This window comes from Erythrolamprus reginae, chromosome 1 (assembly GCF_031021105.1).
Source record: "Erythrolamprus reginae isolate rEryReg1 chromosome 1, rEryReg1.hap1, whole genome shotgun sequence".
NCBI lineage: Eukaryota > Metazoa > Chordata > Lepidosauria > Squamata > Dipsadidae > Erythrolamprus > Erythrolamprus reginae.
In genome coordinates, this window is record NC_091950.1 from 41016451 (window position 1) to 41034428 (window position 17978).

The 17978-nt window shown below is 43.2% G+C and overlaps 1 protein-coding gene across 1 annotated transcript in view; it reads right to left on the minus strand.

The window, feature by feature from the left end:
• The window catches only part of DHRS7 (dehydrogenase/reductase 7), a 54384-nt gene that overhangs the window by 5982 nt on the left and 30424 nt on the right, over positions 1-17978 (minus strand). Inside the window, exons 2-4 of the mRNA XM_070750645.1 lie at positions 15115-15267; positions 8395-8501; positions 5505-5744 (exon numbers count right to left, since the gene is read on the minus strand). Coding sequence (XP_070606746.1) covers positions 5505-5744; positions 8395-8501; positions 15115-15267 — 500 coding nt within the window. The remainder of the gene's footprint in view (positions 1-5504; positions 5745-8394; positions 8502-15114; positions 15268-17978) is intronic.

Genomic DNA, 17978 nt, shown 5'->3' on the forward strand with positions numbered 1-17978 from the left:
TTGCTTGGTAGTTTGTACTTAGTACTTCAATCTACACAGCCCAGCATTTTTAAAATATGTGTAGTATCTATACTGGATTTCTGACATAGATAACCATATGCTAGAGTTATGCTGTCAGATGCCTTACAGGCATCCTGCCATAAAAAGGGAGGGGGAGGATTGTTAGTACTATGTACATAACTAGTTGGGTCTGGCAATATATAACACAAACCAATAATGTATGTTTACATGTAATAGAATACTATTGCTTTAAGAGCCAGTCTTACGGATTGCCATAAGAGGGAGCTAGAAGCGTGATTCACTCTCTCTCTCTGCTATTCTCTGCTAGTTTGTCTTTGTGAATTATGCTGTAGAACTGTGTGTTCAAATGATGGTTTAATGTATTTGTAAGCTGAACAAGTACAGTGGTACCTCGTGATACGAACTCCTCGTGATACGAACACTTCGAGATACGAACCCGGGGTTCAGAAAATTTTTGCCTCTTCTTACTAACTTATTTCACCTTACGAACCCACCGCAGATTGCAAAATGGCGCTCCACTGAGTGCCGCCGCCCGGCTGTCACCTTTTAAAACAGCCGGGGGGCTTCTCGGCGTTCTCCCGAACCCAAACCCAAACTTTTCGGGTTCGGGAGGCCGCCGAGAAGCGCCGCCGCCCGTCACCTTCTTGAACAGCAGGGGGGCTTCTCGGCGTTCTCCCAAACCCGAAAGTTCGGGTTCGGGAGGCCACCGAGAAGCGCCCGGCTGTTTCAGAAGGTTACAGCTGGGCGGCGCTGCTCAGCGGAGCACCGTTTTTGCGATCGGCGGTGGCGTTTTCAGCCGATCTGGAGGCTGGAAAGGAGGCAGGGAATCCCAATAGGGAATTCCATGGGTGGAGCTTTGATGTCACGAAAACGTCCTTCCTGGAGGCCACGTTTCGGCCGACCAGGAAGGACATCTTCGTGACGTCAAAGCTCTGCCCATGGAATTCCCTATTGGGATTCCCCACCTCCTTTCCAGCCTCCAGATCGGCCGAAAACGACGACGACGATCGCAAAAATGGCACTCTGCCGAGTGGCGCCGCCCAGCTGCAACCTTCTGAAACAGTCGGGCGCTTCTCGGCGACCTCCGGAACCCGAACCCGAACCCCCGGGTTTGGGAGAATGCCAAGAAGCCCCACCCGGCTGTTTAAGAAAGTGACAGGTGGACAGCGGTGCTTCTTGGCGGCCTCCCGAACCCAAAAGGTTCGGGTTCGGGAGAACGCCGAGAAACCCCCTGGCTGTTTTAAAAGGTGACAGCCGGGCGGCGGCGCCCAGCAGAGCGCCATTTTGGGATTTCCCCCCCCCCCTTGCACGCATTAATCGCTTTTACATTGTTTGCATTGGGAAACATTGTTTCGTGTTACGAACCTTTCGCCTTACGAACCTCCTTCCGGAACCAATTAGGTTCGTAAGACGAGGTATTACTGTACAGTGATCTCTCGATTAGCGCGGGGGTTACGTTCCAAGACCTCCCGCGCTAATCGATTTCCGCGTTATAGTGGTGCGGAAGTAAAAAACACCATCTACGCATGCGCGCCATTTTTTTCATGGCCGCACATGCGCAGATGGTGGAGTTTGCGTGTGGGCGGCGGGGAAGACCAAGGGAAGGTTCCTTCAGCCGCCCAACAGCTGATCTGCTCCGCAGCGCGGAAGCAGCGAGGAGCCGAAGATGGGGTAAAGGCAAAGGGGAAACCCCATCTTCGGCTCCTCGCTGCTGCCGCGCTGCGGAGCGGATCAGGTGTTGGGCGGCTGAAGGAACCTTCCCTTGGTCTTCCCGCCGCCCAGGCAAAGGGGAAACCCCAAGATCGCTTGCCGCTTGCCGTATTGCAGCTTGGAGCCTTGCTTCGCCTCCTTCGCTGCAATACGGCAAGCGGCAAGCGATCTTGGGGTTTCCCCTTTGCCTGGGCGGCGCTGGGGCCATGCGGAGCCGCTCATCTAGGGGGGCATGGACCGGCAAGGTGCCCTCCGCTCTCTCTCTTTCTCTCCCTGTTACCGGTGTGGTATAAGAGAGAGAAAGAGAGAGAAAGGAGGGCGACTTGCCAGTCCACGCCCCCCTGGATGAACAGCTTCGCATGGCCCCAGCGCCGGACTCCGCTGTTGCCTCCGCCCCCATTCGGCTCTGCAGCTGAGAGGCCTTCCCGGCAGAGCCCTCCCCAACAGCTCCCGCCGCCAGCGCAAAAAAGAAAAGAAAAAAAAATCCCCAAAAGAGGCAGGCACAAAGCGGGGGCACAAGGGGAGCTGCCCAGCAGAGGTTGCTTTTTTTCTTCTCGTGGGCAAGTGGAGAGGGGGAGAGAGAAGGGAGGAAGAGAGTGTGAGAGAGGAAGAAAGAGAGAGAGAAATGATAGAAAAAAGGGGAGAAAAAAAGAGAAATGAGAAAATGATTGAAGCATAGTGACAGGAAAGAAAGAGAAAGAGACAGAGAAGTGACTCTTGGTGATGACGTATGACGTCATCGGGTGGGAAAATCTGTGGTATAGCAAAAAAACCGTGGAGTATTTTTTAATTAATATTTTGTGAAAAACCGTGTTGTAGCGTTTCGCACTAATCGAGACCGTGCTAATCGAGGGATCACTGTATATGTATAGAGAGTTATTGACTGATGTAGTTGTGTATAACTAGGATTGTTCTTCACTAAGATATTTGCCAAAGTAATAATATTTTATATACTGAATGTATCTGGATTGTACTGTATTACTAAATTATTACTAGTATGTCTGGACTATCAGCTGCAAAACCTCGTTTCCTCTGTGTATGTGTATCTTTGACTATGAAAAGATTACTGTGCACACTCCTTAACACTTAACAAGGATGAAACCCCCTTTGCTTTAACCAAATGGAGTCAAAGGCTTTTATTTCCTAAGAGATCAGATCGAGACAGATCTGACATACTGTTTCTATACAAAAACAAACAAATGAACCAGCTTTGGTATGTATTTGAATTTCATAATATGAACAACTGACCAGATATATTGATCAAGGCAGTATACTATATTGTTATTCATTAACCTACAGAACTAATATGAACTGCCCATATATATATATATTAATAATAATAATAATTATTATTATTATGTCAATACAACACAGCAAACGAGATCACTATGCTGGATTTCGTATTTCATCACCAGTCGGGCGCTTCCCAAGCACATAGGACTGCATGATGTAGCGGCGAATTATGTTTGCCGATCCCAGTAAAGCGGCCTTTTGCAATTGAAAGATGGAGATTTTGTCAATTCCCATGGTTTTCAAATGTCCACTAAGATCCTTTGGCAACTGCGCCCAGCATGCCAAGTACCACTGGGATCACTTTCACTGGCTTATGCCAGAGTCGTTGCAGCTCGATTTTTAGATCTTCATATTTCACTAATTTCTCTAGCTGCTTCTTCTCAATTCTGCTGTCACCTGGGATTGCGATGTCGATGATCCATACTTTCTTTTTCTCCACAATCAGGATGTCTGGTGTGTTATGTTTCAGAATTTGGTCAGTCGGAAGTCGGAAGTCCCACAGTAATTTTGCTTGCTCATTTTCAACCACTTTTTCGGGCTTATGATCCCACCAGTTCTTTGCCACTGGTAAATGGTAGTTCCGGCACAAGTTCCAGTGGATCATCTGGGCCACAGCATCATGTCTATGCTTGTAGTCAGTCTGTGCAATCTTTTTGCAGCAGCTGAGTATGTGATTGATTGTTTCATCTTTTTCTTTACAGAGTCTGCACTTTGGATCGTCTGTTGATTTTTCATAGAAACATAGAAGTCTGGCGGCAGAAAAAGACCTCATGGTCCATCTAGTCGGCCCTTATACTATTTTCTTAGGCTGGATATATGTTTATCCCAGGCATGTTTAAATTCAGTTACTGTGGATTTATCTACCACGTCTGCTGGAAGTTTGTTCCAAGCATCTACTATTCTTTCAGTAAAATAATATTTTCTCATGTTGCTTTTGATCTTTCCCCCAACTAACTTCAGATTGTGTCCCCTTGTTCTTGTGTTCACTTTCCTATTAAAAACACTTCCCTCCTGGACCTTATTTAACCCTTTAATATATTTAAAAGTTTCGATCATGTCCCCCCTTTTCCTTCTGTCCTCCAGACTATACAGATTGAGTTCATTAAGTCTTTCCTGATACGTTTTATGCTTAAGACCTTCCACCATTCTTGTAGCCCGTCTTTGGACCCGTTCAATTTTGTCAATATCTTTTTGTAGGTGAGGTCTCCAGAACTGAACACAGTATTCCAAATGTGGTCTCACCAGCATTCTATATAGCGGGATCATAATCTCCCTCTTCCTGCTTGTTATACCTCTAGCTATGCAGCCAAGCATCCTGCTTTCTTTCCCTACCGCCTGACTGCACTGTTCACCCATTTTGAGTCTGTCAGAAATCACTACCCCTAAATCCTTTTCTTCTGAAGTATTTGCTAACACAGAACTGCCAATACAATACTCAGATTGAGGATTCCTTTTCCCCAAGTGTGTTATTTTACATTTGGAAACATTAAACTGCAGTTTCCATTGCTTTGACCATTTATCTAGTAAAGCTAAATCATTTACCATATTACAGACGCCTCCAGGAATATCAACTCTATTGCACACTTTAGAGTCATCGACAAATAGGCAAACCTTCCCTACCAAACCTTCCCCTATGTCACTCACAAACATATTAAAAAGAATAGGACCCAGAAGAGACCCTTGTGGCACACCGCTTGTAACCTGACTCTGCTCAGAATACTCGCCATTAAAAATAACTCTCTAATGTCTACGCTTCAGCCAGCTGCAAATCCATTGAACTATCCAGGGATTAAGTCCAATCTTCACTAATTTATCTATCAGCTCTTTATGTGGAACCGTATCAAAGGCTTTGCTGAAGTCCAGGTAGGCAATATCCACGGCACCACCTTCATCCAACACCTTTGTGACATAGTCAAAGAAATCAATGAGATTAGTCTGACATGATTTGCCTTCAGTAAAGCCATGCTGATTCTGGCTTTGACAGCATTTGTTGTAATGGCCTGTTCCTGTGCCGCCAGTATTACCGTAGTCCTTCTGTCTCCTTTTTGAGTGTATTATTATTATTATTACTATTATTACTATTATTGCTATTATTACTATTATTATTATTATTATTTTTTATTGGGTTTATATGCCGCCCCTCTCCGAGGACTTGGAGCGGCTTACAGCCTGTAAAAAAGACAATACAAAATCTGAAATCCAATATTAAACTAAAACTAACAATGTAAAACCCCAATTTAATTTTAAAAAACCTCTCTTATTTTAGCCAAATTTTTGTGGCCTAGCAAGTACTTATTATTAGTACAGGGCCTTTCAAACATCAACAAGTTCGCTACATAATTCTAAAACATAACCTTCCTTCCTGGCATCCTGCAAATATCAAGGAATTGCAATTTTGCAAATGCAAGCTGGGAGACTTTGGGGAGTTGCATTCCCACAACACCTCACTTGAGCCAAAGCAGCTGGAAAAAGAGACTTACCTGTAAAGCATGTTTGCTGGCACAATACCCAGTTGCTAAAGGAGCCCCCATGATACCCATGACGCTGCTCATGGTGACAATCTTTCCCTGTTTCCTCTGGATCATGTGGTCCAGGACAGATTTAGTTAAGGAGATCGTGCCCAGATAGTTGAGCTCCATTATAGCGTTGTAAACATTAACACTTGTATCTACAAAAAGAGAACGCTGAGAACGTCCACCGTTGTTCACCAAAATGTCAATCTTTTGTAAGAAAGGAAATAAAGGAGAAATTAGTTCTACTATGGCTGCTGGTCAACATCAAGAACTGAAGTCACTATAGATTCAGAACGCAGGTAGACCTCATTCATTCATTCATTCATTCATTCATTCATTCATTCATTCATTCGATTTTTATGCTGCCCTTCTCCTTAGACTCAGGGCGGCTTACAACATGTTAGCAATGGCACTTTTTAACAGAGCCAGCCTATTGCCCCCACAATCCGGGTCCTCATTTTACCCACCTCAGAAGGATGGAAGGCTGAGTCAACCTTGAGCCGGTGATGAGATTTGAACCGCTGACCTACAGATCTACAGTCAGCTTCAGTAGTCTGCAGTACAGCACTCTACCTGCTGCGCCACTCCGGCTCTTAACTCTCCCTGTTTGAATTTCTGAAGCATCATCTCATAATGCGCTTTCGACATCATCGTCTGGGATATATTATAGGGCTTTTTGCCTATATCTGCATATTCATGCTCCCTCTTGGCTACACTGAATCCTGGCATTCCACATAAAAGCAAATGTTCCTGCAATGCCAGATTTCATCCCAATATACATTTCCACAAAGACATGGGTCTTTGTGGTTTCTTACTGCTGCTACCAGTGTGGTGTGTGCGCAGCTTCGGGTCGCTGGTATGAGCACGTGTGCGTCCCCGTGAGATTTTGCTTCTGCACATGTGTGGAAATAAAATCTTGCAAGAGGACGTGCACACATGCAAGATTTAGGTGATTTTTTTTTGCTTCCGCGCATGCGCCGAAGCAAAGCATTACTGAAACATCTCTCTTCTGCACATGCACAGAAGCAAAATCTCGCTGGGACGTGTGCATGTATACACCAAAGGCTTGGAACTTCATGCGCAGCTCCATTTGCACTACTGGTACGCAGAGTGGCGCATACCGGGTAGCAACCTGATACTGGTCTTACCCTGCTCTGCTCGCCGCTCTCTTTCTCTCTCTCTCCCTCCCTCCTTCTCCCTTTAAATCAGAGCTTCTCAAATAATGGGGCGGGGCTCCCTGGGGGGGTGGAGCTATTCCATGGGGGTGGGGCGCCTGTGATCCCAGAGAACAAGCATGGTCCCTCTTGATCGATTTCCCCAGACAGGAAGTGTTTTCCCAGTTGCACACTGATCTGAGCCAGGAAGAGAAGGCGGCCAGGTGGGACGGAGCGGCTGAGTGGGTTCTTCTCAGTGGGCACCACGGTAGCCATGAACGGTGTGGCAAACCTGTTGCTGGACAAGGAGGAGCATCCTCTGCAGCTGGGCGAAAGCTTTGAACAGCACCCTAGAGCAGTGATGGCAAACCTATGGCACGGGTGCCCCAGGTGGCACGCAGAGCCATATGTTCCGGCACGCGAGCCATTGTCCTAGCTCAACTCCAGAACACGTGTGCATTGGCCAGCTGATTTTTAGCTCACACAGAGGCTCTTGGAGGGAATTTTTGGCTTTCGGAGGGCCTCTAGGGAGATGGGGGGGCATTTTTGCCCTCCCCAGGCTCCAGGGAAGCCTCTGGAGCCTGGGGAGGGTGAAAATGGGCCTACTGGGCACACCAGAAGTTGGGAAACGGTCTGTTTCTGGCCTCTAGAGGACCTCCGGGGGAGCAGGGTAGGCAATTTTTGCCCTCCCCAGGCTTTGAATTATGGGTGTGGGCACTTGCGCTAGTGTGTGTGCATGTGTTTTTGGCACCCCAGGGAAAAAATGGTTCGCCATCACTGCCCTAGAGCCTTCTTCCACACCATTTGCTGAGTGCCCGGCAGAGGTGGAACTTATGGGCCAGGCCGGCGACTCCAAAACATCAGCTTGATTAAGCTGACCATGTCAAAAGAAGGTCCTAACCATGGTAGCCTTTGCCTGCCGAACCGAAAACAGGCTCTACTGAGTACAGTGTCACAATTCAAAGTGTTGGTCATGACCTTTAAAGCCCTACATGGCATTGGACCAGATTACCTCCAGAACCGCCTGCTACTGCATGAATCCCAGCGACCGATAAGGTCCCACAGAGTTGGCCTTCTCCGGGTCCTGTTGACTAAACAATGTTGTTTGGCAGGCCCCAAGGGAAGAGCCTTCTCTGTGGCGGCCCCGGCCCTCTGGAACCAACTCCGCCCGGAGATTAGAATTGCCCCCACCCTCCCTGTCTTTCGTAAACTACTCAAGAGTTATTTATACCGCCAGGCATGGGGGAGTTGAGATATTCCTTCCCCCTAGGCCATTACAAGTTATGCATGGTATGTTTGTGTGTATGTTTGGTTTTTATAAATAAGGGTTTTTAGCTGTTTTATTATTGGATTGTCACATGCTGTTTTTATCGTTGTTGTTAGCCGCCCCGAGTCTACGGAGAGGGGCGGCATACAAATCCAATTAATAATAATAATAATAATAATAATAATAATAATAATTATTATTATTATTATTATTATTATTATTATTATTATTATTATTACTCCCAGGTAAGAGAGTAGAGCAGCCTTCCCCAGCCAATAGTTTGCTTGCAGCTTATAATAAGTAAAATAATAAATATTAACACTAACATTCCATTGGGGCCCAGATCAGAGAGTTTGAGTGGCGCAAAATGTTTACTTCTTCCTAGGTGGGGTGTAACAGAAAATAATTGAGAAGCACTGCTCTAAATGAAACTTACCCTCCCAAAGTGCTGAAGGACTGTCTTAGTGGCAGACTCATGGAATCCCCTGTCAGTCAAATCAAGTGGCAAAATGAGGATATCTTTATCGCTTAGGCTGCTGATCTCTAAAGGGAAAATGATAAAAACAAAATGTCTTGCAGAATCAATGTATCTTCCCTCCATCCCACCCCGTAAACACAATTCAACATGCAGAAAGGGACACCCAAAGTTCTCTTCTCCCTCCCTCCTGTTTGACTTTCAATTTTTCTGAACCTTCATGATTTGATGGGCATCATTTGGCCAGTTAGTGCTTCTTTGGAATTCTTTTTAAGTTTGCCATTTGTGACTGTATTTAGTCCACTTATTTTCTACCAGCTCTGTTTTCCAATTTAGAAACATAGAAACATAGAAGACTGACTGCAGAAAAAGACCTCATGGTCCATCTAGTCTGCCCTTATACTATTTTTTGTATTTTATCTTAGGATGGATATATGTTTATCCCAGGCTTGTTTAAATTCAGTTACTGTGGATTTACCAACCACGTCTGCTGGAAATTTGTTCCAAGGATCTACTACTCTTTCAGTAAAATAATATTTTCTCCTGTTGCTTTTGATCTTTCCCCCAACTAACTTCAGATTGTGTCCCCTTGTTCTTGTGCTCACTTTCCTATTAAAAACACTTCCCTCCTGAAACTTATTTAACCCTTTAACATATTTAAATGTTTCGATCATGTCCCCCCTTTCCCTTCTGTACTCCAGACTATACAGATTGAGTTCATGAAGTCTTTCCTGATACGTTTTATGCTCAAGACCTTCCACCATTCTTGTAGCCCGTCTTTGGACCCGTTCAATTTTGTCAATATCTTTTTGTAGGTGAGGTCTCCAGAACTGAACACAGTATTCCAAATGTGGTCTCACCAGCGCTCTATATAAGGGGATCACAATCTCCCTCTTCCTGCTTGTTATACCTCTAGCTATGCAGCCAATTTTTAAAAAATTGTAAGCTGTGTGGAGTCACCTATATGTGAATTAGGCAGGTGTGTGTATGTGCGTACGTGCGTGTAACATATTTTTGCTGATAATGAGAAAGGAAGGGAGACTAGTATAGAGTTATTTAAAACCTATTTTGCTCTCATCAGCTAGCCATATCTTTACCAGGATTTGAACCCTGGGTAATCTGCCTATAAGACAGTAGCTTTAACCTCTAGGGCAGTGTTTCCCAACCTTGGCTACTTGAAGATATTTGGACTTCAACTCCGAATGCTGGCTGGGGAATTCTGGGATTTGATGTCCAGATATCTTCAAGTTGCCAAGGTTGGGAAACACTGCTCTAGGGCACAGGATTCTCCTCCTTTCTCAGCTTATACCAGGGAAGAGTTATATGTTTTATATATACTGCAATCAATCAATCAATCAATAAATGGAACACTCAAATAACACATCCTAGATCTGAATGAATGAAATATTCTCATTGAATACTTTGTTCTGTACAAAGTTGAATGTGTTGACAACAAATTGAAATTGATTGTCAATCAGTGTTGCTTCCTAAGTGGACAGTATGATTTCACAGAAGTTTGATTTACTTGGAGTTATATTCTGTTGTTAAAAGTGTTCCCTTTATTTTTTTGAGCAGTATATATATATATATATATACACACACACACACACACACACACACACAGATCGAATCCCAGTAAGGAAGGGTGTGGCTAGCTGATGAGGCCAGAACAAGGCCGAAATGGTACCATCCTAGTCTCCCTTAATTTTAAAATTTCATTTGATACATACAGAATACAGTTGTCGGCTATGAATAAATTAACTGCCTTGAAATGGTCCTGGGTTGGGCCTAGAGGCAAAAAGGAGCTGTGACGTTCCTTCAATATACCAGGGTGATCCAACATTAAAAAAACCCATATATAGCCCCTTCCTGGTACAGAGCTGGAGGGATCAGGCCTGGTGGCTCAACTGTTAATTCTCTGCCTTACAAGGCAGAAGCTGCCAGATCGAATCCCAGTAAGGAAGGGTGTGGCTAGCTGATGAGGCCAGAACAAGGCTGAAATGGTACCATCCTAGTCTCCCTTAATTTTAAAATTTCAGCTAAAAATATTTGAGATATATATATATATATTTCTGTCGAGTCACCTGGTATACCCAAATGTGAGAGCATATTCCCTCCCATATTTGGGTATACCAGGTGACTCAACAGAAAAACACGTAATCTGATTACAGATCCCTGATAAGGGAGAACCTTTGTCTTAGAGGGGAAAAGCACTGCCAGCCCAGGTTCAAATCCTAGAAGGGTATGACTAACTGATGAGAACTAAATAGCTCAAAATAGATCTATACTAGTCTCCGTTTATTTCTTTATCAGTTCTGTGTAAGTTTGGAATATGTATGTATGTATGTATGTATGTATGTATGTATGTACAGTGTTCCCTCGATTTCCGCGGGGGATGCGTTCCGAGACCGCCCGCGAAAGTCAAATTTCGGCGAAGTAGAGATGTGGAAGTAAATACACCATTTTTGGCTATGGACGGTATCACAAGCCATCCCTTAACACTTTAAACCTCTAAACTGCCAATTCCTCATTCCATTAACAATAATTTACTCACCATTATTACTGGTACTCACTATTGAATAAGACACTTAGTGATCCTGATATTTATAAACATAACTATTTATTAACAATAATTAATTTTTTTTGTTATTTATTTTGAAAAAATATTAGTTTGGCAATGACGTATGATGTCATCAGGGGGGGGGAAACCGTGGTATAGAAAAAAACCCACAAAGTATTTTTAAATTAATATTTTTTAAAAAACCGTGGTATAGGCTATTCGCGAAGTTCGAACCCGCAAAAATTGAGGGAACACTGTATATATATGTATATGTGTGTGTGTGGGTGGGTGGGTATGTATGATTATAATAGCTAAGTTTTCTCCAACACCATAGTTTAAAAGTACAGCTTTCACAGCCTTATTGTGCAACTTGGAAATCATGCCCTTGACAATTTGTACCTTTTTGTTAGCATAATTCTTTCACCCTAACTAATGTGCCAAATTAGCACAGTACATATTGTTACCGGACCCCTCGGGGGTTTAATTCAAATATACTTTTAAGCCCTTCAGAACATGGAGTCTGTTAAATCAGGATTGAGAAACCTGCATTGCTCAGATTGATTGCATGTGACGTGACCCTTGGCCTATTTTTAAAACTACTCTGCAGAAATGAATTCTGAAACACAACAAGGGATTCGTCCCTTGCCTGCTACTTAGGAGGAGCTGCCTGGTGTCAGAAAACAGAAAAGGTGGCATCAGAGAGAGAGACAATATGGGTGTGGGATCACTTTTGTCTCTTGGCCATTCCCCTATGGGATGTGATTCTCTCTGTGAAAAACCAAACTAAAAAAATTATTTAGAAGGCAAATGTAATTTCTGGAGCTGCTTTTCTCAGCCTATTTCCCAATAGAGGTCTGGGTGACCTGAAGATAGGAGGAATTGCAATCCAACATGACTAAAGGGCATGAGATTGGTGAAATGTCCCTTTTCTGCACAGCTTCAACCAAGTTTTATATAGCCCCAATTCAATTTTATTTACTTATTCGACTTCTATGCCGCCCAACCTCAAAGGACTGAGGGTGGCTTACAACAGTGGTACAAGTGCAATAAGAATAAATGCAAAACAGTAAAAGAAGTCGAACAGTTAACTGAGGTTAAAACATAACCAACTAAAAAAAAGGCATAAAAAGTTATTATAAAAAGAAAATCACATTCATATACATACACACCATTCTTACAGTTGGCCATCAAGCTGTGAATTTATGGTCCCCAGACCTGTCTGCAAAGCCAGGTCTTCGTAGCTTTGCGAAAGGCCAGAAGGGTGGGTGCAGTACGGATATCGGGGGGAAGTTGGTTCCATAGAGCCGGGGCGGCCACAGAGAAGGCCCTCCCCCATGGTCCCGCCAACCTGCATTGCTTAGTCTAGGGGTCTCCAACCTTGGCAACTTTAAGGCCTGTGGACTTCAACTCCCAGAATTCTCTGGATCCCGTCGACTAAACAATGTTGTTTGGCAGGACCCAGGGGAAGAGCCTTCTCTGTGGCGGCCCCAACCCTCTGGAACCAGCTCCCCCCGGAAATCAGAATTGCCCCTACCCTCCTTGCCTTTCATAAGCTCCTTAAAACCCACCTCTGTCATCAGGCATGGGGGAATTGAGATATCCCCTTCCTCCCAGGTCTATACAATTCATGCATGGTATGTTTGTGTGTATGCTTTGCTTTTTTAATAAGAAGTTTTTAGTTACTTAAATATTAGATTTGTCATTCATTGTTTTGTTATTGCTGTGAGCTGGGGGATCTCACTTGCATGCGCGGGAGGGCAGGAGAACATTAAATTATGGGTGTGGGCGCTCACACAGGCAAAATAGCATGCACACGTGTGCTTTTGGCACCCGAAGAAAATAAGGTTCACCATCACTGTACTAGAACATGCCAATCTATCCATGAAGGTGGGGGATTGTTGATAATTTTCCAGCAGTAAATTTTCTAAAACAGTATGAATTATGACATGTTCTAGAAGATTTATTTCCAAAAAATTTACAAACTATCTCTGAACAACCAAACTGGCACACTGGGGGAAAGAAACGAAAACAAAGAACACTCTGTGGTCAGAATAGAAAGTTATGCACATTCCTTGCTTTAAAAAGCTGGACTATTTTTTGCCGGAGCGGTTTAAAATTACAATGCTGAGGAAGCAAGGATCCCCAGGTTGGATCCAACTTGCACACGAGTTAAACCTGGATGTTCTGATTTTATTATTATTATTATTATTATTATTATTATTATTATTATTATTTATTTATTTATTTTATTTATTTATTTATTTATTTATTTATTTATTTTATTTATTGGATTTGTATGCCTCCCCTCTCCGCAGATTTTGGAGGAAAGGTTTAGGTTTCCTTCATTTAAATATGTTAAAGGGTTAAATAAGGTCCAGGAGGGAAGTGTTTTTAATAGGAAAGTGAACACAAGAACAAGGGGACACAATCTGAAGTAAGTTGGGGGAAAGATCAAAAGCAACATGAGAAAATATTATTTTACTGAAAGACTAGTAGATCCTTGGAACAAACTTCCAGCAGACATGGTTGGTAAATCCACAGTAACTGAATTTAAACATGCCTGGGATAAACATATATCCATCCTAAGATAAAATACAGAAAATAGTATAAGGGCAGACTAGATGGATCATGACGTCTTTTTCTGCCGTCAGTCTTCTATGTTTCTCTTCCTCTCATTGAATTTTAAATCTTATTCTGCTGTTTTCGTATCTCACTTCAGTGACGGCAGAATGTGGGGCACCAACATACCAGAGAGGTATCTGTGGGGTGTGACTTGACAACAAGCAGAGCAACTTATTTGGAAACAGATGTGGAGGATTCCCTCTTTCACAGTGTCATAAAGAAAGTCATGATCAAGATGCTTTCACAGCTCCAAGCATTGAATTTTAATTGATAAATATGAAAGTTAATGCTGTAGGTTTTATCTGAGGTTTATGATTTCTGTTGGGATTTGGGTTTTCTTTTTTTCAGTAAAACTCTAGTGATTTTGAAATGCTATAGATTCCTCTGATCCCTACCCTTTGCTTCCAACCACATTAGAATTCAAAGTCATGGATTACATACGATGGCACCTGTTAATGATTAAATCACTTGCCATAAGTCAAACAAAGATAATTAATTCGGCGCCTTTTAGGAGCAAATATAATGCGCAACGTAAGTTTTGCAAGAAAGCCTTGCAAAACACCAAAACTTTCCTCTCTGCTCCACTTGGCTATGTATCAAGAAAGGGAAGGAAACCTGGATAAGCTAAACATCTATGCAACTGCAGCCTAGCTCAAACAGCCTAAAGCACAAACAATACTGGGATTACAAAATAATCTTATTGACAATTAGCTGTCCATGGATAATTAAGTTTTTCCTAATCTTGTCTGCATGATACCTTCTATAACTGCCAGGTTTAATTAGCATCGGTATCAAAATGGTTTGCTGTTGCTTCCTTCTAGAATATTTTCTTTCTTACTGCCTTGGATTTTGGGATAGCCTCCCAACTGAATACTAGACCAGTTTATTTAACCAGGCAAGGTCAGAGGCAGATGCTGTAGAAACCTAACTGGAATTAGAACAGCTCTTTATAAATACAGTGTTCCCTCGATTTTCGCAGGTTCAAACTTTGCAAATAGCCTATACCACGGTTTTCCAAAAAATATTAAGTAAAAAATACTCCACATTTTTTTTCTATACCACGGTTTTCCCTGCCCAATACGTCATCGCCAAACTAATAATTTTTGCAAATAAGTAACAAAAAAAAATTATTGTTAATAAATAATTTTGTTTATAAATATCAGGATCACTAAGTGTCTTATTCAATGGTGAGTACCAGTAATAATGGTGAGTAAATGGTTGTTAAGGGAATGGGAAATGGTAATTTAGGGGTTTAAAGTGTTAAGGGATGGCTTGTGATACTATTCATAGCCAAAAATGGTGTATTTACTTCCGCATCTCTACTTCGCGGAAATTCGACTTTCGCGGGCGGTCTCAGAACGCATCCCCCGCAAAAATCGAGGGAACACTGTATACCCAAAGGGGCACACTAATTTTTGTTCTGTAATTTTATTTGCAATTCTTGTAACCTAGTTAAGGGGGAAAAATATGCATGCACAAACTTCTAGAACTGCCCCTACCAAGGCACTTCTTTTTCACCCTCTCCAATTCGTTTTCTCTTCTTGCTGACAACACAAGCCATGAGCCAATCTTGGCCAGCTGGTAGGCCAACTCTTCTCCAATTCCGCTGGAAGCACCAGTCACCCAGACGACTTTCCTAGGCAGCTCCTTTTCTGCAGAAGAAAAAAAAAACAACAGCAAAAAAAGATGTTGAGAATAGGTGTCAAGCACAGGATATTAGGGGTCCAGGCAGCACCAGGGAGCATGGGTTTATTGTGTGCTAATGCTCCCTAGAAGAATATGAATGACTAATGGTCAAAGCAAATTGATGGTAGATAAGAATCAATGGAATTCAAGATGGGCTAGACTCGGATCTCTTGTGAACATAAAGGGATTGGACATTGATGACTTGTTTGACCCATCCATCGGGTTCAGCAAGGTCATGATGTAAGTCAGTGATGGCGAACCTATGGCACGGGTGCCACAGGTGGCACGCGGAGCCATATCTGCTAGACAGGAGCCGTTGCCCTAGCTCACTTCCAACGCGCATGTGTGTGCCAGCCAGCTGATTTTTGGCTCACACAGAGATTCTGGGAGGGCATTTGTGGCTTCCAGAGAGCCTCCGGAAGGATGTGGGAAGTTGTTGTTACCCTCCTCTGCCTTCAGGGAAGCTTTTGGAGCCTGGGAAGGGTGAAACATGAGCCTACTGGGCCCACCAGAAGTTGGGAAACAGGCCATTTCCGGCCTCTGGAGGGCCGCTGGGTGGCGGGGCAAACTGTTTTTGCCTTCCCTAGGTATTGAATTATGGGTGTGGGCACTTGTGCATGCGTGATAGCACATGCCCACACTCTTTTGGTACCTGAGAAAAAAAAGGTTCGCCATCACTGATATAGGTCATCTCCTAAATCAGGTGTTCAATAGAGCCGGGTGGCGCATCAGATAGAGTGCGGTACTGCAGGCCACTGAAGCTGACTGTAGATCTGTAGGTCAGTGGTTCAAATCTCATCACTGGCTCAAGGTTGACTCAGCCCTTATCAAGGTTGACTCAGCCCTTACCAAGGTTGACTCAACCCTTACCAAGGTTGACTCAACCCTTACCAAGGTTGACTCAGCCCTTACCAAGGTTGACTCAACCCTTATCAAGGTTGACTCAGCCCTTACCAAGGTTGACTTAGCCCTTACCAAGGTTGACTCAACCCTTACCAAGGTTGACAACTCTTACCAAGGTTGACTCAACCCTTACCAAGGTTGACGCAATCCTTACCAAGGTTGACTCAACCCTTACCAAGGTTGACTCAATCCTTACCAAGGTTGACACAATCCTTACCTTATCCTTCTGAGGTGGGTAAAATGAGGACCCGGATTGTGGGGGCAATTTATTATTATTATTATTATTATTATTATTATTATTATTATTATTATTATTTAGATTTGTATGCCGCCCCTCTCCGCAGACTCAATATGCTGGCTCTATTAAAAAGTGCTATTGCTAACATGTTGTAAGTCGCCCTGAATCTAAGGAGAAGGACGGCATAAAAATCGAATAAATAAACAAACAAATAAATAAACAAACGTTCATGAATATGTACATATCTGCGTGCATTTCTTATTTACTTATTTAAATCCATGTACCTGGCCACCCATTTCAGGAATGCAACTCTAGGTTTCAAACAAAAATGTTAAAATACAATGTAAGTGTCAAACCAAAGATAGCAGTATCTTAAGACATTAAGACTTCCATTAGCAACCTTCAGTCTCTAAAGACTATGGTGCTCTGGAAAGAATTCCTAGAACAGCATCTAGTGTGGTTAAAAAGGCCAATCCGAGAGCGGCAATCCCTTCCACACTGAGAGCAGATCCATTCTCTCCCCTGCCCAGTCCCTAGATTTCGCTGGTTCGCTATCTCTTTGCCTCGGCCTGCCGAACAAATGTCTTCTCGAAGTTTCTGATTAAACACCATAAAACCTCAACCCTCATAAACAGATACCTGTTCAAAGGGTCAATGTCCTTACTCAGAGGATGCGGAGGCAGAACAAAGGCCAGTTCATCATTAGGCAGCAGAAGAACTCTTATGCAAACAATCAAACTACAAGGTGGTTAACAGAAAGCAATTCTGCCTAGCGAGGTCATTGGCTTTAATGGTGTACCTTTTGCCCAAACATAAATCCCCAAGGACTTTGGCTGTGTCAACAGAAAGAACCCATTTTCAAAACGTGCAGGCAACAAAGCAAACAAGAAAGTTCGCTAAATATCTATCTACATCTTTAGCTACAGGTTACTAGACATGTATATGCTCTGGAACTGAACACATAGCTTTATTCTGAAAACAGAAGGCCCATTTGGAGTTTTCACAGCCAATTAACAGTGAAAATCTTGTTTCTGTTGTTGCTCTATGCAGGATATAATGAAGATTTAAACAATGGCCGAAACACAAGGAAAGGTTATGCTGGATTAAACCACAGATCTATCCATTGCAAAGTTTCCCACTGTGGCGATTTGAATGCCAGTGGGAAACCCCCATGCATTCCATGAATGAAATAGCATTCTGATATTCGTAATGATAGAGATACCGAAGTTAATATATTACTATTTAACTACAGGTATTACTTATTTATTAAATTTCTATGCCACCCATCTCAGCAATACAGAGACTCTGGGCGGCTTACACTATAATAAAAATTCTAAAAGTGCTAGGTAGAATAGAATAGAATAGAGGAGGGGAGAATGACTTGGAAGGGACCTTGGAGGTCTTCTAGTCCAACCCCCTATTTAGGCAGGAAACCCTATAACCCTACAACAGTGATGGTGAACCTATGGCACAGGTGCCAGAGGTGGTACATGGAGCCTTATCTGCTGGCATGCGAGCCGTTGACCTAGTTCAGCT